The sequence below is a fragment of the Topomyia yanbarensis genome, chromosome 2 (assembly GCF_030247195.1).
Source record: "Topomyia yanbarensis strain Yona2022 chromosome 2, ASM3024719v1, whole genome shotgun sequence".
NCBI lineage: Eukaryota > Metazoa > Arthropoda > Insecta > Diptera > Culicidae > Topomyia > Topomyia yanbarensis.
In genome coordinates, this window is record NC_080671.1 from 268,683,023 (window position 1) to 268,706,151 (window position 23,129).

Sequence of the window (23,129 nt, forward strand, 5' to 3'; positions counted from 1 at the left end):
TTTCAAAATTTCTTAAATTCGCAGATTTCAGACGAAAAATAATGAATCTAGTAATAACAGCTTATTGGAATTGGTTGCAATGAAAAACGTTATTTAGTAGTACGTTCATCTCTACTATATTTTTGTTGCAAATTTGATGATGATGATGATGAATGGGCTGTTATGATGGCCAAATTTGCTAGAAACATGTAGTATGTGATAAAAATGTTGGATTGATTAGTACCACATAAATGTTGGCGAAATATGTGTTATGTGTTAAAACGATCATTATTTTGTTATTATAGCAACATATCTAAATATGAAAAAGGAAATTGGCTGCACTGCCAACCTCGCTTCAGACACTCATCTGTCATCTGGCACAAGAAAGGCAAGATAACCAAAAATACGAAGCCAGTTGTCTCTTTTCGTATTAGGTTTACCCGGATCTCATTTGACTGGTGCTCACTGGGTAAATTGAAAGCGGATCTATTCATTTGAGAGGATCAAACGAAGGAGGTTGAATATGAACTGCGACTCATTTGAAAGCGACGGCGAGTGAATAACCATGAACCGAGCTTCAGATCAACAGCAACTGATGCGCTAAATGAATTGGAATGCTACCGTAAACGACTGATTGACTGCGTTCATTCAGCTTCGATTGAATAAAATGAAATTTTACTGCAATGCTCAGAATTGCTGAAGACCTCACGGAAGAAATCTGCAAAAACATTTGCTGAATCAAGCGGCTGTCGAGCTGTGACATCTTTGCACGTGACATTCACGGGCGCTCTGTCAGGCTGTCTCCGTTCTTTAATAAGGGTCCAAAAAGACAAAGGATCGCACTGAAGGTTATGCTGTATGCGGTTGATATATTCCTGGAAAGTATTCGCCAAAGCTGTCTCGTACCGATGTTCCGCTTGATGAAGTTGCGCTTTGTTGTAGTGCGATTTGTTGGGAAAATACCGCATTCGTTTCTTACGGAGAATGTTTCGAAGATGGCGAATCTCACCAGTCCAGCATGAGTGTTTTTGTGCAGCTTTATAGGTGTTCGTTTTAGCGGGACCGATCGACGTAGAATACCAAAGATATTGTGATAAAAACACTTACAGCGTTGTCGAGTTCACAGTCAGCTAATAGTATATTCCAGTTGATGGCTTCAATCGATTCAGAAATCTCACGGTTGCAGCGATTGAAATCAAAATTTCGGTCGTTAGTTGGTGAAAAGGTATCGTTTCCGGGATCGATACACGCATCAACACATAGGACGAAGGGCTTATGATGAGTATCTATTTTAAGTAGTTTAGTTGGTGTCTCTAGAAACTCGACATTGCTGTTATTATTGACAAAAGTAAGGTCAAGAATGCGTCCATTTATGTTTTGAAGCCAGCATGGACTTGCTCATAGTGATTTCCTGTTCTGACGAGGCGTTCATTGGGATAAGACTGTTAAGGTCGTCGTCCAGTGTCCAACGAAGATGAGGCAGGTTATAGTCGCCCAACAACAATGACGGTGTCAATATCATTGGCCATGTCCAATATTTTCTCTTGCTGCAATAAGTAGGTTGGTTATGCTACACATGGCGATGACAGCTATGAGGCGGCGCTTTTAGGTGTTTGTTTTGGTCGAGTGCGGAAGGCGGCCTTCGAGTTTTTAGAGAGAAAGTGACGAGCCACGGTTACAATCAGACGCCCAGAAAATTGTTGTGATTTTTTCGGGATAGTTTCTTGCCACTGTAACAAAAGTTAAGCGCGCATGTGCGACGGTAGATTCCCGCCGACAGTGCTGGCCCGTAATCCGGGTGCTAATGAAAGTGTAGTGCTGGATCGCTATAGTCGAACGCAAATCGCAAAGGAGCCACGCACATTCACGGCTAATTGTCAAAGATCCGAAGCTTCGTCCGTTCTCACTGTGGAGGATCAGTCAAACGAGCCAAGCTCTACTTTACTGTGGTGACTTCCAGGATTGTTTACGGCGAGTAGACGATCCGGCGATAGTTCGTCGCCGTCGCTAGGGAGGTTCCAACAAAAGAGCAAAGCTCATCTCCCTAGCTAATTGTCAAGGACCGCTGCTGGAGCAGTCTAAGATACGACCGAACGAGAAGGATGCCGTTGGCATCCCAGCAGGTCAGAAGAAACCGCTCGTCCACCTACCTGTGACAGCATCCAGTGGAAGTATTTGACAGCAGAGATGCGTGACGGAGGGAGAGTTGGAGGATAATAAACACGGTAAAATTTATTTTATTTGTTTTCCCTTTTTGCTCGTTTACATACGAAGATCCGAAATGCTGGTAGAAGCACCTAGGCCCTCCTGAAAGGAATAGTCCGCCGGGAAAACAAGAAGCCGAGTAGTGGGCAAATCGCTACTTTCATGTTAACTACCCAGGGAGTGGAGATCGTCGGCTTTGCAAATGACGTTGTCCTGACGATAACAGACGAGATCTTTGAGTAGGTGGAGATGTTGACGACAGAGACGATAGGCATCGTGGGAACCTGGATGGCTAACGTCAAGTTGTAGCTGGCTATTTGGAGGTAGTTTTGGTCAGTAACCGTAAAAAATCCAGCACGTCGAGATCAGCGCCGTGGGACAATCCATTCCATCGATGCGTGCGCTGAAGCACCTGGTTGTGATGGTCGACGATCGGTTAAATTACAACAGCCATGTCGACTATGTATGTGAGAAGGCTGGGAGGAAAATTAACGCATTGGCAAGGATCATGCCGAATCACGGATGAGCAAAAGGCAGCACGAGACGTCTCCTGGCGTGTGTCTCTCTCCTGGCGTACCGGCCTGGGATACTGCGCTGAACTCAAAGCGGAACCGGTTTAGATGGACCAGCATGTTTCCCCTAATGGCTGTTCGTGTCGCAAGTGTGTACAGAACGAAATCGTCGGAGGCGGTATGCGTAATTGCTGGTATGATTCTTACCTGCATCACTCTGGCCGATGACGTGGAATGCTACCAGCGGAGAAATGCACGAAATGCAAGAAGACTGGTCCGAGCGGACTCGTTGGCGAAGTGGAACATCGCAAAAAAATGAAAGCAGACCCACCGACTTATCCCAAATGTGTGCATACTTGAACTTCCACTTGACGCAGTTTTTGTCCGGGCATGGATACTTCCGGAAGTACCTGCATAGGTTTGGACACACTTTGTCACACCTTTGCGCGGAATGCGTGAACGTGCAAGAGATACCGAAACACGTGGTCTTCGAATGCTTGGTGTGGCGGAGGAAAATATCATCAAAGAGATATGCCACACCCATATGCTATATCGCTGACGCTGTCAACTGAGTGGTTAGCAGTATGCTCTCCCAGCTGCAGAGGAAGTGGCGAAGGAACCAAAATAGCGCAATTGGCTAGAACGTCGAACCACAAATCGGGTTTCGAGATAAATTCCACCGCCGGGAGACTCTCCCACGATGACCGAGTATACCAGATTCGTCGCCGTGGACTATCCGACAAAATCGTGACGAAAAGGGGAGCTAATTGGCTCACAAAACAAACACCGGTACCGAGAAAAAGTCTGTTGCCGGGGAACTCTCAATTGGAGTCGGATAGTATACGAGTTGATCTCGATAAAGCTAGGAACTGAATGTAACAAGGAAGCGGGTATCAACATCGGGATAAATCCGTCATAGGGAGTAGGGTGAGTTCACCGTCGAGGACTATCTATTAGCCGGCGCTAATCATTTCCGACAAAAAGTTGGTGTCGGTTTCTGATGAGACGAAGTCGAAACGCACCCATGTAAAAAGTAAGGATTTGTGCCCTTCAAGTGCAAAGACAAGTTTTACCAAAAATGTTCATCCGTGTGAGAAATTTTGGTGTTTACCCAATTTTTCTCCATAGGGTGAAATATACCATAATTCTTTCACATCGGCCTGCTAAGCTAAGACAAGTTTCGGCTTCACTGTGTCTTATCGGCATAAACAGAACTTCTGCTCGGATGGGACATCACGTTCAACCAGTCGTTCGATTGAAAAACAAAGTTTGTTTACGTCAAGCCGGCGCTAATCTATTCCGACAAAAAGTTAGCGTCAGTTTCTGATGAGACGAAGTCGAAACGCACCCATGTAAAAAGTAAGGATTTGTGCCCTTCAAGTACAAAGACTGGTTTTACCAAAAATGTTCGTCCTTGTGAGAAATTTTGGTGTTTACCCAATATTTCTCCTTAGGGTGAAATATAACATAGTGCTTTTACATAGGCCTGCTAAGCCAAGTAAACGTTTCGACTTCACTGTGTCTTATCGGCATAAACAAAACTTCTGCTCGGACGAGACATCACGTTTGACCAGTCGTTCGATTGAAGCACAGTGTATTTTAGTTTCAGGTATTTGCGTCAAGCCGGCGCTAATCTATTCCGACAAAAATTTAGTGTCGGTTTCTGATGAGACAACGTCGAAACGCACCCATATAAAAAGTAAGGATTTGTCCCCTTAAAGTGCAAAGATTGGTTTTACCAAAAATTTTCGTCCTTGTGAGAAATTTTGGTGTTCACCCAATTTTTCTCTTTAGGGTGAAATATAACATAGTTCTTTCACATAGGCCTACTAAGCCAAGACAAGTTTCGGCTTCACTGTGTCTTATCGGCATAAAGAGAACATCTGCTCGGATGGGACATCACGTTTGACCAGTCGTTTGATTGAAACACAAAGTGTGTTTAAATTTAAGGGATTTGCGTCAAGCCGGCGCCAATATATTCCGACAAAAAGTTAGTGTCGGTTTCTGATGAGACGAAGTCGAAACGCACCCACGTAAAAAGTAAGGATTTGTGCCCTTCAAGTGCAATGACTGGTTTTACCAAAAAATTTCGTCCTTGTGAGAGAGTTTGGTTGTGTTTGAGTGATGATTTCTTTTTTAAGATATCTAAAAATATTTGTGCGGTGCACAATGTATGGGATCAGGAATCTGGATGGCTTGTCTTGATGGTGCTCCAAAACGACGACGGTTGTCGATTCGGAACAGCAATAGGTTGTCCGTGTGCTAGTCGAACTGGTGTCCACAATAGATTACCGCGGGTGGGGTCTAAATGTGGATCAATTCGATGGGACGAACACTAATTGCTTCCTTGGGTGCGCACTCCGATGCGCAGCAAGTCAGTGGACTGTATTGCGATGGCTCAGCTACAGCAGCAAACGGATGCCTCAGATCCAGCAGTGGAGGACGAAACACGAATGGTGCTCTTTCGGTGGCAGAAAGGAAAATTCCGGATTCTCTTTGGATTTGTTTATTTCGCGATGTTTACGGTTTGAAATTTACAAAATTACTGATATGATACGTACAGAATGCATTACTTTTATACCTGATTCATTTCCGATGTCTGAATCGGCGTTTTGTGATGTTGGCTCCTCCCACCTCCATTGAAACGAAAAAAATATGATGGTACGGCTGGGCGGGAGGGGAATTCTTGCTAAGACATGGTTGAACAGGATTTTATTTCTACTTATGAACTATGGGGGAAAGATACAAGTAATGGGATAAGATTTGTACTCAAGCATAAGATTTAATAATGGATTGGGCGATAGTGGGTGGGAAATTTAAAGCAAATATCGGTCAGGGAAAGTCAAGAGAGATTTTTATGAATTTAGACGTTCGATACCGAACATTCTCCCGCCGGGTTACGATGTGGATCTACAGATGCGAGAACGTGGTCGTTATCATCAATTGGAAGTGGTGCGAGTCTAGATACTGAGCGACGGTATACTCCGGAAGATGTTTGTACATCTACTACCCTAACTACTAAATCTTTGCCAGGATAAACTTGCAAAATCTTACCCAACTTCCATGATTGAGGAGGAAGATTGTCTTCCTTAATTAACACAATGAGCTTAGGAACAACATTTGGGGAACCCTTGATCCACTTAGACCGAGCTTGTAGAGTATTAAGGTACTCGATCGACCAACGTCTCCAGAAATGTTCTCGGAGGGACTGTAAATATTTCCATCGAGTTAAACGGTTCAAGGAGGCATCTTCGAGCGTGGGTTCTGGAATAGCCACCAATGCTCTGCCAATGAGAAAATGTCCGGGCGTTATGGCAGACGGCTCGTGGGTGTCCAGCGAGTTAGCAAAAAGGGGGCGCGAATTAAGGACTGCTTCGATTTGCGTGAGAACGGTATAGAATTCTTCAAAGTTTATCTGAAACGAGTAAAAAATAACCCCAATGATGAAAACCTCAAAGCTCTTCTGCAACACATAACTAAAAAAGTAAATGTAATGAAAAAGCGGTGCAAAAAGGCCTACTTTGAAAACCTTCTATCCAACACAACTCATTCAAAACTTTGGAAAAATATTAATACCATTTTTGGTCGTTCAAAGTCGGATGTTCCCATCAGCCTAATTTCCAATGATATCAGAGTCACTGAGACTAAAGAAGTATGTAATGTTTTCAACGAATATTTCTCTAGTATTGGCAAAAATTTGTCTGACAATATTCCCACGAGTCCCAACTCAAATCCTATTACAAATATACAACACGTCCAAGAAACAATCTTCTTGCGTCCTGCAACCATAAACGAAGTGATCCTTTTGATTAAAGGCCTCGAAAAAAATAACAGTTGTGGTCCTGATAAGATCCCCGCTAGTGTTCTTAAGAGTAACTGTACCACTTTTGCAAATATCCTAACCAAAGCTTTTAATTTAATAATTCAAACCGGCAGGTACCCAGACTGTTTAAAAATAGCCCGAGTAATTCCAATTTTCAAAGCTGGTGATCCAAACCAACCTTCCAACTATAGACCAATTTCAACATTGTGCGTTTTCAATAAAATTCTTGAGAAATTGCTCATCACTCGACTACTCGAGTTTTTGAACAAACACAACATAATTTACAACTACCAGTATGGGTTCAGACAGGGCTGCAGCACTTTAATTGCAATGACCGAACTAATTGACTCCATCATTAGTCAAATTGATAGCAAAAGAATTGTTGGTGCCCTTTTTCTGGACCTAAAAAAAGCATTCGATACTCTGGATCACTCAATCCTGCTTAAGAAGTTAGAATGCTATGGTATCAGGGGATTGGCAAATCATATTATTCGTAGCTATCTGTCGCATAGGAACCAATTCGTATCTATTGGAGACTCGTGTAGCTCTTATAGACCAATAGAAATAGGAGTGCCCCAAGGCAGTAATGTTGGGCCACTGTTATTTTTATTGTATATCAATGACCTAGGTAGACTCGGGTTAAAAGGGATTCCTCGTCTATTCGCGGATGACACCGCGTTGTTCTACCCGAACAACAACTGCCTGGATATTGTACGCGGCATTGAATCGGATTTAAAAACACTAACGACGTATTTCAACGAAAACCTTCTTTCCTTGAACCTATCAAAAACTAAATATATGCTGTTTCGTTCATCTAGAAGAGCTATAGGCGTGCATCCAGACCCAAGAATGGGACAGTCTGTAATCCAGGAAACTAACTGCTTCAAATATTTAGGACTTCACTTAGACCCCACACTCTCCTGGATTGAGCATATAACATCTATAGAGAGAAAAGTTGCATCGTTATGTGGGGCTATGCGTAAAGTATGCTCTTTTGTTCCCCAGCATGTACTTCTAAAATTTTATTATGCGCACATCCACTCATTGCTGAACTACCTTGTATCTGTGTGGGGCCGTGCCAGTATCTCGAATCTGAAAAAGCTACAAACGGTTCAAAACAGATGTCTTAAAATTATTTATAAAAAACCATTTATGTACCCTACTATTTTGTTATACAATAATAATGCCCATAACATTTTACCTTTGCTTGGGTTGACTAACTACCAAACAATAATGTACATCCACAATGCTTTGCATAATACTATTGCTCATAATAATCTAGAATTTACAACAGGCATTCGAGCTCACAGCACTAGACAAGCCAATCATTTATTATACTCCAGAGTATCCACGAACCTTGGTCAAAGACGCATTTCTTTCATCGGACCTAAGTTATTCAACCAGCTTCCTACGGATTTAAAGCAAATAACATGTCGCACTCGTTTCCAAGCAAAATTGAAACTAATTTTAAAAAATAAAATAGGAGAATTTTTAATATAAACTTCGTTCACCACCAATCGAGCTTATTCCTTTAGCTATAATTGGTTAACATTTTTTAAATAAAAACAATTGATAAATGCATTTTTTATAGCAATAAGTAATAAATAAATTTAAATTATTATGAGCTTCCTGCAAAGCTACGATGGGACCCTTAAAAGGATTCTTTTCCGCTGGGTACTCGCCGTAGCTTCTTGTCAAATTTTGTGTTTTGTCGGTCTCGAATTGTTTTTTTTTGTTCTCAGCGTTTCCGCGATTCGTAACTTTGTTTTGTTGTGCTGACCTTTTTTTTGTACGCTGAGAACTGATGTGTCCACTACCAGGGGGCTCCGTTTGTGAGCTTTTTGGTGTGGGGGTAAGAGGCGGGCTATTTAAAAAAAATTTAAAAAAAAAAAAAAAAAGTTGAGACAGGCATTGCATAGAACCTTTCGCAAATGGGTTTTCGTACTCTTCACCCCAGCCTCCCATAACCCCCCAAAATTAGGAGATCGAGGTGGAATGAATTTCCAAACAATTTCTCTAGTGGAACAAAACTCGTCAATTTTACGCTTGATCTGATCATCCCGGAACATCAAAAATAGTTCATGGAGGTCTGATTTTGCACCAACAAAATTTGTGCCGTGGTCGGAATATATTTCTTCCACTAAACCCCTACGGCTAACAAATCTTTGGAGAGCAGCCACAAATGCTGCGGACGATAGGTCGGATACCAATTCTAAATGAATAGCCTTGGTAGCAAGGCATACAAAGATACAGATATAGGCCTTTACTCGAATGGACTTTCGGAGACCAACCTTTACAAATACCGGTCCGGCAAAGTCGACACCAGTTCGAGAGAATGGAGCGGAGGGAACAACACGAGCTTCAGGCAAGCGGCCCATCATGGGCTGGAGACAACGTGGGCGAGATCGGAAACAGGTTACACATTTCCGCAACACCTTTCGAACTGTTGATTTGGCATTGATCAACCAAAATCTCTGGCACAAAAGTGACACTAATCCAGAGGGTCCAATGTGGAGATTTTCTAAATGGATATCACGAATAGGTAGTTCACAGACTGGATTCTTGTTTGGGAGCAAAATTTGATGGCGGGCATCGTAAGACAGATGGGAGTTTTCTAATCTACCACCTACTCTCAATAAACCATCCACCAACACGGGATCTAGTGAACCGAAACGACGACTAGGTTTTCCTGATGAAATCAAACTGATTTCATCCGACATATCAAGGCGTTGAACCAGTCCAACAATGGTAATCATCGATCTTCGTAATTCGGGTATCGTCAAGTTTCTGAAACATACGCGATCGGCATGGTTTGATCGACAATTATTTGCAAAACGTAAAACATAGCCAACTACTCTCTGCAATTTTCGAAATGAGCCGAAGGCTTCAAGGAAAGGAACATCTTGCAACACAACTGTGGCAGAGACAACGGGCATAACCGGGATGGTTTCGGGCAACTCAAATTCTTGAGGTAAATCTGGAACGGCTACTTCATAGTGGACTAATTTCAAAAAAGGCGATCCATTCCACCACAAACTGTTAGTCGCGAGAGCCTGTGGTAATTGTCCCCTTGACACAACATCAGCTGGATTTTCTTCAGAACGGACATAAGACCAGTAGAAGCTGTTGGTGGTGGAATTAATCTCTGTCACGCGGTTGCGGACAAAGACTTCAAGCTGGCTTACGGGCTTCTTCAGCCAAGCAAGTACGATACGACTGTCGGACCACAAGCATACGCGTTGAATGTCAATTTTCAAAGACGAGATACACTTGGGGACTAGTCTTGACAACAACAAGGCAGCACATAGTTCCATTTTAGGGATTGTTATAGGTTTCAGGGGAGCAATTCTCGACTTACTACAAAGCAAGGAAACCCTTGCGTTGGCATCAGAAACAACTCTCAGATAAATTACAGCTCCGTAAGCATGATTGGAAGCATCCGCAAAACCATGTACTTCAATAATTTCGGCGCCTACCAATCCAACGAAGCGCGGAATTTTTCGAGTCAACATATTTCAAAGACTCTCTAAACGTAAGCCAAGACTGCAATATATCATCTTCCAAAATATCGTCCCATCCCACTCCATCCTTCCACAAACGTTGCATAATTTGCTTTGCCAAAACAATCACTGGGGCAACCAACCCCAAAGGATCAAACAACCGAGCAATCTCGGATAGGACTATATGTTTGGTTGGCATAGATAATGGTTTGAAATTCAACTCGCAATGGAAACGGAAAATATCTTCTTCTGGATCCCACAAAAGGCCTAAGGTCTTTATAACCTTGTTCACATCTGAACATTCAAAACTTAAAAACCTTTCACGATCTTCTTCGGGCACGGTGTCAAGAATGGCAATGTTACTAGCACACCATTTGTGTACTGGGAAACCTCCGGAGTTAAACAAATTTGTTAAATCCAAACGCAATTTAATGGCCTGCTCAATGGTTTCAGCACCCGATACAACGTCATCTACATAAACATCCTCTTCTATGACCTTAGAAGCTATTGGGAAACGCTGAGATTCATCACGGGCTAACTGTAACAATGTTCGGGTTGCTAAAAATGGGGCGCATAGGTGACGGTTGTTAGTTCGAGGATTTGAAGCGGATCATCAGGATTATCCCTCCAGAAAATTCGTTGCAAACTGCAATTATTATCATTCACGTGGATCCTTCTGTACATTTTGGAAATGTCTGCTGTTATCGCAAAACGATGCTTACGAAATCGCAGGATTATGGAAAAAAGATCATCCTGAACAGTAGGGCCAATCATCATAACCTCGTTAAGGGATGGTCCAGTTATACGAGCAGAGGCATCGAAGACAACTCTTAAACGGGTAGTGGAGCTGGTTGGTTTCAAAACTGCATGGTGGGGCAAATAGTGGACCAACTTCCCTGGGGTATCATCTAATTCGGAAATTTGCTTACAATGGGACAACAGCTTGTATTCGTTAATGAAATCTACATAAGCTTTCTTCAATTCAGAATTCTTTTTGAAGCGATGCTCCAGAATGTGAAAACGCTTTATGGCCAATGAACGATTATTTCCTAATTCGATTACAGATTCCTTAAGTGGGAGTTGGACAGTGTAGGTACCATCGGGATTTCGAACGGTGGTGGATTTAAAAATTTTCTCACAATCTTCTTCTTCCTTAGACCTAACGTCACTAGACTCAACCGACTCAATAGACCAGAACCTTTCAATACATTCTGTGAGTGGTTGCAAACTGGCTGTGTAGCAATTCTGATTCTCATTCGTATCCTCAGAACCACCACCAACAACCCATCCCAGACGGGTTTCTTGAAGGATCGGTAAGTTATAACCAAGCATTAATCTACCGAGAAGCATCAAATGGAAAAACAGTTTGATTCCAATCAGCAGGTCAATTTCTGCTGGAATATGAAAGGTAGGATCGGCAAGAGGCAAACTTGAGGGAATTTTCAAAAAGCGGGGATCTAGTTTTCGACCAGGCAGAGGACCAGTTACCACATCGGTAACCAAACATTCTATTTGGGTTTGATAATCCGTGCAACAAGAACGGAACGAAAGTATTGCCTTCTTGTCCAGCACCGATCTTTTACCGGTTGCTCCAAAAACTTCAACATGGGCTGGTACCTGGTTGATTCCCAAACGCTGAACAAATGAACGAGAAATCAAATGTGGTTGGGAACCACAATCGAGGAATGCACGGCAGGGGTGGGGATTTCCTTGGCTGTCAAAGGCATCAACGATGGCTGTAAGCAAAAGCGTGCCGTCTGACCGAGGGACCTTATGGACTGGATTAGACAAAGACGAAGCACTTTCAACTGGAGGAAGAACTTGGGAACTAACAACATGAGTGGATTCCGAATTGGGGTTTGGATTATCAACAATGGGCTTTGGCGTATCAATAATGGGCTTTGGATCGGGTCTTAGAATTTTGGGCTCATGTAGTAACGTATTATGTTTACCTTGACACTCTAGCAAGTTTTACTGGAAGGGCATTTCGAGGAAATATGGCCTTTCCTCAAGCAATTGAAGCAAAGATTGAGTTCTCTTACCTTAACTCTACGCTGGGGTACCGTCAAGGAAACAAACTTGTCGCACTTAAAGTTAGGATGACTCGCACTACAGATCTCACATATCGTCACACTATTAGCTACAGGTGTAGCCATAGCGAACGACTTAGCGGGTGGAGGCTTTGGGGCAAACTTCTGGCTGGGTTCCTTGGCAAACGATGACCTTGGATGACTGGCTTCGCAACGCTCTAACATCGAGCATCGCTCCTTCAGGAATTGGACGGTGTCGTCATACTTCGGGATCTGCTTATGGGGAATGGTGGATTCCCACTGCTTTCTCGTCTCAGGATCAAAGGCATTGGATAATACGACGACAACAAAACGCTCGGAAACGCCTTTCAAATCCTGTTTCAGCAGTCTCAATCCTTCAACGTGGCGGGTTAAATCGTTCAAAAGCTCTCTCATCTGCTTTGAGCACTCCTTGCTCATTCGTTTGAGATTCAGCAAGCCATGAATATGAGAGTCTACTGCCTTTCTTTCATCTTCGTAACCGTCAAGCAGTAGCTCCCATGCGTGGGCAAAATTTCCTTCGCTGAGCGTCCTTGGATCGATAATCCTGGCGGCGGAACCACCTGCTAGTGCCCGCTCAAGGTGGTGCAGCTTGACTGCATTGGAGTCTCTGGACCTTGACATTATGTCCAAAAACACCTGCTGGAATCTCGGCCAATTTTCTGGTTTCCCATCGAACGAAGGGACAGGAGCCGGAAGCGGTTGCTGCTGAACAACTATCTGCGGTTGCAGGGTACTGGATGCTGGAGCGGATGATGTTGGCGGCAGAATCGGTTGCGGGTACACGGATTGGATCAAGGTTTCCACCATCGTTGCGGTCTCTGTATGAAGGGTTTCAAACTGTAGGTACGTAGCATCACTTTCATCTAACTTTTCCGCCGGTAACAAGGCGACGATTTGATGATGGAAATTGAGATACTCTTGGAAGTGGGCCTCCAAATTTCTGGTATACACTTTCAGCTGGGCAAGTGTAAACTGAACAGCGGCGGCTTCCGACACTTCTTCAATGGTTTTCCGGATCCTGGTCACCTTGGCCTTGGCTTGGCCACGAAGATGAATGAGAGTCTTTAGCTCGGCCATTCTTTCACTTTTCTGGGGCGTATGTTGCATCATCACTGATTATACTGTCTTTTTTCAGGCTTAACTAGCTCACACACAACTAAACTGTCCTTTCGAAACTTGTTCGATCGTGTTTCAACTTGTTTCACTTGCACTCGCGCGGACTATACTTTCGAAACGCGGCTGACGATCGAAACGGCAAATGTCTCAACGAAATTTTCAATTTCTCCCCGAGAGCCACTAAATTGTTTCCAATGCGGATGGGATGGCACCGATGCTGCAATCCGGCTCGAAGGACCAAACAATGTGCGGTGCACAATGTATGGGATCAGGAATCTGGATGGCTTGTCTTGATGGTGCACCAAAACGACGACGGTTGTCGATTCGGAACAGCAATAGGTTGTCCGTGTGCTAGTCGAACTGATGTCCACAATAGATTACCGCGGGTGGGGTCTAAATGTGGATCAATTCGATGGGACGAACACTAATTGCTTCCTTGGGTGCGCACTCCGATGCGCAGCAAGTCAGTGGACTGTATTGCGATGGCTCAGCTACAGCAGCAAATGGATGCCTCAGATCCAGCAGTGGAGGACGAAACACGAATGGTGCTCTTTCGGTGGCAGAAAGGAAAATTCCGGATTCTCTTTGGATTTGTTTATTTCGCGATGTTTACGGTTTGAAATTTACAAAATTACTGATATGATACGTACAGAATGCATTACTTTTATACCTGATTCATTTCCGATGTCTGAATCGGCGTTGTGTGATGTTGGCTCCTCCCACCTCCATTGAAACGAAAAAAATATGATGGTACGGCTGGGCGGGAGGGGAATTCTTGCTAAGACATGATTGAACAGGATTTTATTTCTACTTATGAACTATGGGGGAAAGATACAAGTAATGGGATAAGATTTGTACTCAAGCATAAGATTTAATAAGGGATTGGGCGATAGTGGGTGGGGAATTTAAAGCAAATATCGGTCAGGGAAAGTCAAGAGAGATTTTTATGAATTTAGACGTTCGATACCGAACAATATTAGTGTGTAAATACATGAAAATGTAAACTGCCACAGACGAAGCTTCGCTTGAACGGTGCTGGTTTTGGGAGCAAGGTATGCGAAAACGGTCATTTTCTTTGGACCACGATCTGGGCTTTCACATGTGTGTAATGCCACTAGTACATTGTTTGTCGATTTGTTCGCAGTCTGAGATATTTTATGCAAATATTGGTAATTTTTTCAGAAACACACTGGATGTTCGACAAATGATCATCTTAACTTTTTGCTTTATCAAATATTTGGCACCGTATATTTTTGGCTTGAATGTGTGATAGGAATTTATATGTGTATGTTCGTGTGCATATTTCTGAGTAAAATATTTCTACTCAACTCAAACTCATACTTTTCATAGACTGCTGAACTGATTTGTAGAACCCTTATGATAATATACTTTTTTCCCTTCAGGTTGCCTTCGATAATAATGGAGACAGAATGTTTGCAGAATACGATGGAGTCAATGTACAACATCCTTCATCATCAATGATTAACAAAAACATTGTTGTGGGTAGCTTGCGTTGTACATTGACTACATCGTATTCTGCAAACATTCTGTCTCCATTATTATCGAAGGCAACCTGAAGGGAAAAAAGTATATTATCATAAGGGTTCTACAAATCAGTTCAGCAGTCTATGAAAAGTGTGAGTTTGAGTTGAGCAGTTTACGTTTGTATGTATTTACACACTAATATTTTTAGATATCTTAAAAAAGAAATCATCACTCAAACACAACCAAACTCTCTCACAAGGAAGAAAATTTTTGGTAAAACCAGTCATTGCACTTGAAGGGCACAAATCCTTACTTTTTACGTGGGTGCGTGTCGACTTCGTCTCATCAGAAACTGACACTAACTTTTTGTCGGAATATATTGGCGCCGGCTTGACGCAAATCCCTTCAACTTAAACCCTCTTTGTGTTTCAATCGAACGACTGGTCAAACGTGATGTCCCATCCGAGCAGATGTTCTCTTTATGCCGATAAGACACAGTGAAGCCGAAACTTGTCTTGGCTTAGTAGGCCTATGTGAAAGAACTATGTTATATTTCACCCTAAGGAGAAAAATTGGGTGAACACCAAAATTTCTCACAAGGCCGAAATTTTTTGGTAAAACCAGTCTTTGTACTTGAAGGACACAAATCCTTACTTTTTACATGGGTGCGTTTCGACTTCGACAGAAACTGACACTAAATTTTTGTCGGAATAGATTAGCGCCGGCTTGACGCAAATCCCTAAAACTAAAACACACTTTGTGTTTCAATCGAACAACTGGTTAAACGTCCGAGCAGAAGTTTTGTTTATGCCGATAAGACACAGTGAATCCGAAACTTGTCTTGGCTTAGCAGGCCTATGTGAAAACACCATGTTATATTTCACCCTAAGGAGAAAAATTGGGTAAACACCAAAATTTCTCACACGGATGAACATATTTGGTAAAACTTGTCTTTGCACTTGAAGGGCACAAATCCTTACTTTTTACATGGGTGCGTTTCGACTTCGTCTCATCAGAAGCCGACACCAACTTTTTGTCGGAAATGATTAGCGCCGGCTAATAGATAGTCCTCGACGGTGAACTCACCCTACTCCGACCGATAGTTTCCCTACGACGGATTTATCCCGACGTTGATACCCGCTTCCTTGTTACATTCAGTTCCTAGCTTTATCGAGATCAACTCGTATACTATCCGACTCCAATTGAGAGTTCCCCGGCAACGGACTTTCTCTCATATCGGCGTGGCATATCTCTTCGATGATATTTTCCACCGCCACACCAAGCATTCGAAGACCACGTGTTTCGGTATCTCTTGCACGTTCACGCATTCCGCGCAAAGGTGTGACAAAGTGTGTCCAAACCTATGCAGGTACTTCCGGAAGTATCCATGCCCGGACAAAAACTGCGTCAAGTGGAAGTTCAAGTATGCACTCATTTGGGATAAGTCGGTGGGTCTGCTTTCATTTCTTTGCGATGTTCCACTCAGCCAACGAGTCCGCTCGGACCAGTCTCCTTGCATTTCGTGCATTTCTCCGCTGGTAGCATTCCACGTCCTCGGCCAGAGTGATGCAGGTGGGAATCATACCAGCAATTACGCATACCGCCTCCGACGATTTCGTTCTGTACACACTTGCGACACGAACAGCCATTAGGGGAAACATGCTGGTCCATCTAAATCGGTTCCGCTTTGAGTTCAGCGCAGTATCCCAGGCCGGTACGCCAGGAGAGAGACACACGCCAGGAGACGTCTCGTGCTGCCTTTTGCTCATCCGTGATTCGGCATGATCCTTGCCAATGCGTTAATTTTCCTCCCAGCCTTCTCACATACATAGTCGACATGGCTGTTGTAATTTAACCGATCGTCGACCATCACAACCAGGTGCTTCAGCGCACGCATCGATGGAATGGATTGTCCCACGGCGCTGATCTCGACGTGCTGGATTTTTTACGGTTACTGACCAAAACTACCTCCAAATAGCCAGCTACAACTTGACGTTAGCCATCCAGGTTCCCACGATGCCTATCGTCTCTGTCGTCAACATCTTCACCTACTCAAAGATCTCGTCTGTTAACGCCAGGACAACGTCATTTGCAAAGCCGACGATCTCCACCCCCCTGGGTAGTTAACATGAAAGTAGCGATTTGCCCACTACTCGGCTTCTTGTTTTCCCGGCGGACTATTCCTTTCAGGACGGCCTAGGTGCTTCTACCAGCATTTCGGATCTTCGTATGTAAACGAGCAAAAAGGGAAAACAAATAAAATAAATTTTACCGTGTTTATTGTCCTCCAACTCTCCCTCCGTCACGCTTCTCTGCTGTCAAATACTTCCACTGGATGCTGTCACAGGTAGGTGGACGAGCGGTTTCTTCTGACCTGCTGGGATGCCAACGGCATCCTTCTCCTTCGGTCGTATCTTAGACTGCTCCGGCAGCGGTCCTTGACAATTAGCTAGGGAGATGAGCTTTGCTCTTTTGTTGGAACCTCTCTAGCGACGGCGACGAACTATCGCCGGATCGTCTACTCGCCGTAAACAATCCTGGAAGTCACCACAGTAAAGTAGAGCTTGGCTCGTTTGACTGATCCTCCACAGTGAGAACGGACGAAGCTTCGGATCTTTGACAATTAGCCGTGAATGTGCGTGGCTCCTTTGCGATTTGCGTTCGACTATGGCGATCCAGCACTACACTTTCATTAGCACCCGGATTACGGGCCAGCACTGTCGGTGGGTATCTACCGTCGCACATGCGCGCTTAACTTTTGTTACAGTGGCAGGAAACTATCCCGAAAAAATCACAACAATTTTCTGGGCGTCTGATTGTAACCGTGGTTCGTCACTTTCTCTCAAAAAATTCGAAGGCCGCCTTCCGCACTCGACCAAAACAAACACCTAAAAGCACCGCCGCATAGCTGTCATCGCTATGTGTAGCATAACCAACCTACTTATTGCCGCAAGAGAAAATATTGGACATGGCCAATGATATTGACACCGTCATTGTTGTTGGGCGACTATAACCTGCCTCATCTTCGTTGGACACTGGACGACCTTAACAGTCTTATCCCAATGAACGCCTCGTCGAAACAGGAAATCACTTTGAGCAAGTCCATGCTGGCTTCAAAACATAAATGGACGCATTTTTGACCTTACTTTTGTCAATAATAACAGTAATGTCGAGTTTCTAGAGACACCAACTGAACTACTTAAAATAGATACTCATCATAAGCCCTTCGTCCTATGTGTTTATGCGTGTATCGATCCCGGAAACGATACCTTTTCACCAACTAACGACCGAAATTTTGATTTCAATCGCTGCAACCTTGTCGAGATTTCTGAATCGATTGAAGCTATCAACTGGAATATACTATTAGCTGACTGTGAACTCGACAACGCTGTAAGTGTTTTTATCACAATATCTTTGGTATTCTACGTCGATCGGTCCCGCTAAAACGAACACCTAGAAAGCTGCACAAAAACACTCATGCTAGACTGGTGAGATTCGCCATCTTCGAAATATTCTCCGTAAGAAACGAATGCGGTATTTTCCCAACAAATCGCACTACAACAAAGCGCAACTTCATTAAGCGGAACATCGGTACGAGACAGCTTTGGCGAATACTTTCCAGGAATATATCAACCGCATCCAGCATAACCTTCAGTGCGATCTTTCGTCTTTTTGGACCCTTATTAAAGAACGGAGACAGCCTGACAGAGCGCCCATAAATGTCACGTGCAAAGATGTCACAGCTCGACAGCCGCTTGATTCAGCAAATGTTTTTGCAGATTTCTTCCGTGGGATCTTCAGCAATTCTGAGACAATTGCCCTGGATTCATATATGAACACTTCACCCGCTTATAATATTGCAATATCAGACTCACATCTACTTGAGCGCGATAAACGTACAGCACTGAGTGACGTTGATCCCGCTAAGGGCGAGCCCCGATCGTTTATCCCCGAAACTAATTAAAGGATGTGCAGATTCTCTTGTGGCTCTCCTCTTCATTATTTTCAATCGATCTCTTACCGAAGGCCGGTTTCCTCGCGTATGGAAAACTGCAGCGATAACCTCCATTCACAAAACGGGAAGCGCACAGCGTGTGAAAAATTACAGACCTATTCTCTGCTGCGTAGCGAAAGTTTTGGAGAAGTTTGTATATGAATAAATGTATGCTGCCGCTTAACCTGTCATCTCTGATTTCCAGCATGGCTTTGTCAAGAAACACTCGACTCTTTCAAACCTATTGGTTTATACCAGTGTCTTATACCCTGCTGTGGAAGAACGACACCAAGTAGACGCGGTATACTTTGACTTTTCGAAAGCTTTACATAAAGTTCCGCATAATATTGCCGTCCATAAGCTGAAAAGGCTTGGCTTCCTCTTCTCGCTAACTAATTGGCTGAAGTCCTACCTAGACAATAGATCAGCTTATGTGAAATTTGCAAACCTTACCTCGACTGATTTTGAATTACCGTCTGGTGTCCCGCAAGGCAGTCATCTCGGGCCACGTATATTCATCTTATTCATAAACGACCTCTGCGAGCGAATCCAGTCTGAAAAACTGTTATAACACGGTGTGTTTGGTAGAACATTTTTTTTCGAAAAAAATCGGCATTGCTAAAACTTCTGCATGTGATAGAATAGGCTTTTCCCTTTCTTTTGAAAGTAAAACTAAAATATTCTGTCGGGGGCTCCCCGAATAGAAATGTCCAGTAACGAAACTATGATTTTCACTGTGACAGTACAGTAATTTTACAATAATTTACAGCAAGTTCTAGTGTTATGCTACAATACAAAAACAATAGACTTTAACGTTTCTACAATAAATTTCAATGTAAAATCAACTTTTACAGTGAAAAAGGGTGGTGGTTATGTGTCTTAACATTAAAAAATCGATTTTTCTCCATACATTTTTTTTCTCGAAAGCAACAAAATTTAATGTGAATTTACTGCATCAGTTTTTTCCTGAACAGTAAAATTGATTGTTACATGAAAATTTGTTGTAAATCTACTGCGAGAACTTGGTTTATGGTCGTTTGTAGGGTAAATGCTATTGTAAAATTCTATTCGGGTCCAGAACCAGTTTTATTTTAAAGTTTTTTTGTTTGAAAACTTAGGTTTTTCAATGAAACTGGTTCACGTTTTTGCCCCTAGGTAGTACTTTAGACATTCAAATATTACCAAAAGTGAGAATCTGATGGAAAATTTCATTGTGTACAACTTTGTAGAGAACTTCATCGCGATCTAAAATCTCCAGAGAAAGCTAGTAAATTCATATCTAGTTTCTAGATTCGCACGGGGCCTATTGGTTAAGAAGCTTTATTCCAAAAACATTTTCATTTGTAAAAAACGCTTTTAATCCACCTAACAGTGTGATGAGACATTTCTTATAACTCTTATCACTCTCTTCGGATATTATATCGATTGAGAATATTTAGAACTTGATGCTTCGCGATGTTTTTGATAACACACACTACTTGGGATAGTGGCAGTACTCAGAGAATCGCTCAAATCAGCATAGGACAACAGCAGTGCTAGTAATCTCAAACTAAATCAATGGGAAAGCGAAAAAATGGCCCATAAAATAGACATACAAACGAATTATTTCTAATGCTCTGTTAATAAAATATCTAAATTCCTCAATCAATGCATTGTGGTGGGAAAACTGAATTTTCCTAAAGGGGTTATATACTGTACTGAGCCAAAAAATCGATTTTTTAATCGATTTGAAGTTTATACTTTACTCAATTTTCCAACGTGACTGAGAACTAAGAAATCAACGCTTTTTCTTGAAAAGGGCGGTACTAGCAGTGATACCATTCAAAGAAAATCAACAGAGAATATTTTCAGATTTGGTTTTATTTCCCATAGGATATATATTTAAGAACTCTAGAGAAAATTCAGAACAGGTCGTAAGTAACAATGAGAGATTCTCTTTGGGGTCTTTCTCTTCTGTTCATTATTCGGTCGTTTCAGCATTTAGTCCTCAACTCTTTGCATAATATTATAGTAATAACCATCGGTTTTCGATATGTACTGGTAAATTAGTGCAAAGTGTTATAGTGACGTTATAATAATCGAAAGAGATAGTAAACAAAGAGAGGCTCTCAATGTTACTTACGTCCTATTCGATATATTTTCTAGAACTATTGTGTTTTTTACATCATAGATTGCATGATTCAGTGATCGAAACCCAAAAATTCATAAAGTATTTGAAATTATTCAATTAAAATTTGTTTTTGCTATTGAAATTGACAAAATGATAGTATCGCCCCTTTAGCGATTATTTACTTTTTCGATCCCACTTATCAGCTTGAAGTATCGCCCTTAAGTTTTTTACAATAACTACCGTTTTACACCACTGATTTCGTCCGGGTTTTTTCAATAGCGATCATTGTTATTATTTACAGCTAGTATCAGCTTGATAATCCTAAAAAAATACGAAAAAACAGTTTCGCCTCTAAACTGCTAGCAAAAAAAAGTATCGCCCTGTTTGTTTGCATGGAGCGTGGAGGGCGAAACTTGAAATAAACAAACAAAAATACAGTTTCGCCCGTTGTATTTTTTGCTGTAGTTTAAGAAAGCAATATCGTAGAATCCAATTTTTTAGGTTAATTAGTTGCGTTTCAATGCCCTCATTCGCATGTATGAAAAAATCCTTATGTTTACATTTGTAAGTATCGCCCTTTTCACAAAAAAGCGTTGAAATGAAATCGTAGCTCCTGATATCACGCTATCTCTGAAGTGCATGCGTGCATAGTTCCAAATTTTACATCGACATCGACTTTTTCTAAAGGTGACTTCCCAGTAGAAATTGGCGGTTTCAAAATGATGCTATCTTGACCTTAAATTACTGTTTTTGAACATTTGACCTATACATATAATTGGTCATACAACAAAAATCAAATGCTCATCAAAATCGATCAGAACCTGCTAGAGTCGAATGGAAATCGTCATTTTTCATAAATTTATCTCTATATTCGGAAAGTGTTATCCTCGTTATTAATCATATTACGTTTTCGTCTCAACTCGGCGCATTCCCAAAATAAAAACCTGTTTTAATCCACCTAGTGGTGCAATTGTGCTTTTCTCATTTGTCCGGACTACGATTCCTGGTAATGTTCAATACAATGGTGGAAATGGATATTACATGTTCAGTACGATTTGCACATACATACAATGGATCGACAGCCACGATCTTGAGATACTATGTGATACTGAAACATCGCTTGAAACCAGCTGCGGATCATGGAGAAAGATCCGAGCGGTCCGGGTCCTGCCGAAAATTTTCAACTTGTTAAGAAATTTTAAACTAGTTTTAATTTTAAAGTAGCAACCCCTCACTGCATACTCCCTCCGGGTCGGTATGATTGACGATTTTTAGAGCGATTCCATAACCTTTCTATATGAGAAAGGCAAAAGTGTACCAAAGTCCAAAAAAGTCATTTTTTGTCAAACATTATTTTTTTCGAGTTTACATCAAATCTCAATGTTTCATGCAGTTTAAAGTCATTTGGCATCAAAATACAAATTTGATTTCGAAAATTTTTTATTTCAGTTTATATGGGAATTTGCTGTGTGATTGCACTCTTCAACTCGTTACTCCGGAACCGGAAGTCCAATCAATAAAAAAAATCAATTGCAGCCGATGGGAAGGTTGTACCTTTCATTTGAGACTAACTTTGTGCAAATCGGTCCAGCCATCTTTGAGAAACAGGGGTCACATTTTTTCCACATACATACACACACAGGCATTTTCCGATCTCGACGAACTGAGTCGATTGGCATATGACACTCGGCCTTCCGGATCGGGATTAGATTGACGAATTTTAGAGTGAATGAGAAAGGCAAAAACATTTTTAGCAAATGTTGAAAGTTATGCATTTTTTGGTGAGCAGTTCTATGTTTCATAGACATTAAATCAATTTTAACTTCGCTTCCTATTAAATAAAGACCCTTATTACAGTACATCTCTACAAAAGCGAGCTCAATTTGAAAAGAAATCTGAGGATTATGATTGATTACAGAACTCTGGAATTTTCTATTGGAATGTTTTCAGGCAGGAATTTTATATTGATGCAATTAAACAACTGTGAAATCAAGACCAATAGATCAGTTTCATATCAGGACCCCATTCCGACAATTTATCAAAATGTAAATGTAATGTTATCAATGTACGGATCAGATAATTGTTATTGTAATATTGAATTAAATCAGTCAGCATCAATAAATTTTCAACTTCAATCCAATTGTTTTGTGTGGTGGGGGGGGGGGGGGGGGGTGGTTGTATGGTGTTAAACCCCAAAACCTTCTCTTGGCTACGCCGTTGCTTGGAGTTATTTATATAGCTTTTCATTGTCCTATATGTTTCAGATCGATTCGATGGTTATAAGTTAGAAAAATTGCAGTCAGAAGGTTCGCACAAATGAATATTTTTACGCT

General features: G+C 42.0%; 2 protein-coding genes across 7 annotated transcripts in view; both read right to left on the reverse strand.

Annotated features, from left to right (window-relative positions):
• The window catches only part of LOC131683143 (glutamate [NMDA] receptor subunit 1), a 1,648,542-nt gene that overhangs the window by 822,163 nt on the left and 803,250 nt on the right, over positions 1 to 23,129 (reverse strand). The window lies entirely within an intron of this gene.
• The window catches only part of LOC131683146 (uncharacterized), a 119,635-nt gene continuing 101,369 nt past the window's right edge, over positions 4,864 to 23,129 (reverse strand). The window contains exons 2-3 of the mRNA XM_058964980.1: positions 5,751 to 6,111; positions 4,864 to 5,363 (exon numbers count right to left, since the gene is read on the reverse strand). Of these exons, the coding sequence (XP_058820963.1) occupies positions 5,272 to 5,363; positions 5,751 to 6,111 (453 nt within the window). The 3' untranslated portion in view covers positions 4,864 to 5,271. The remainder of the gene's footprint in view (positions 5,364 to 5,750; positions 6,112 to 23,129) is intronic.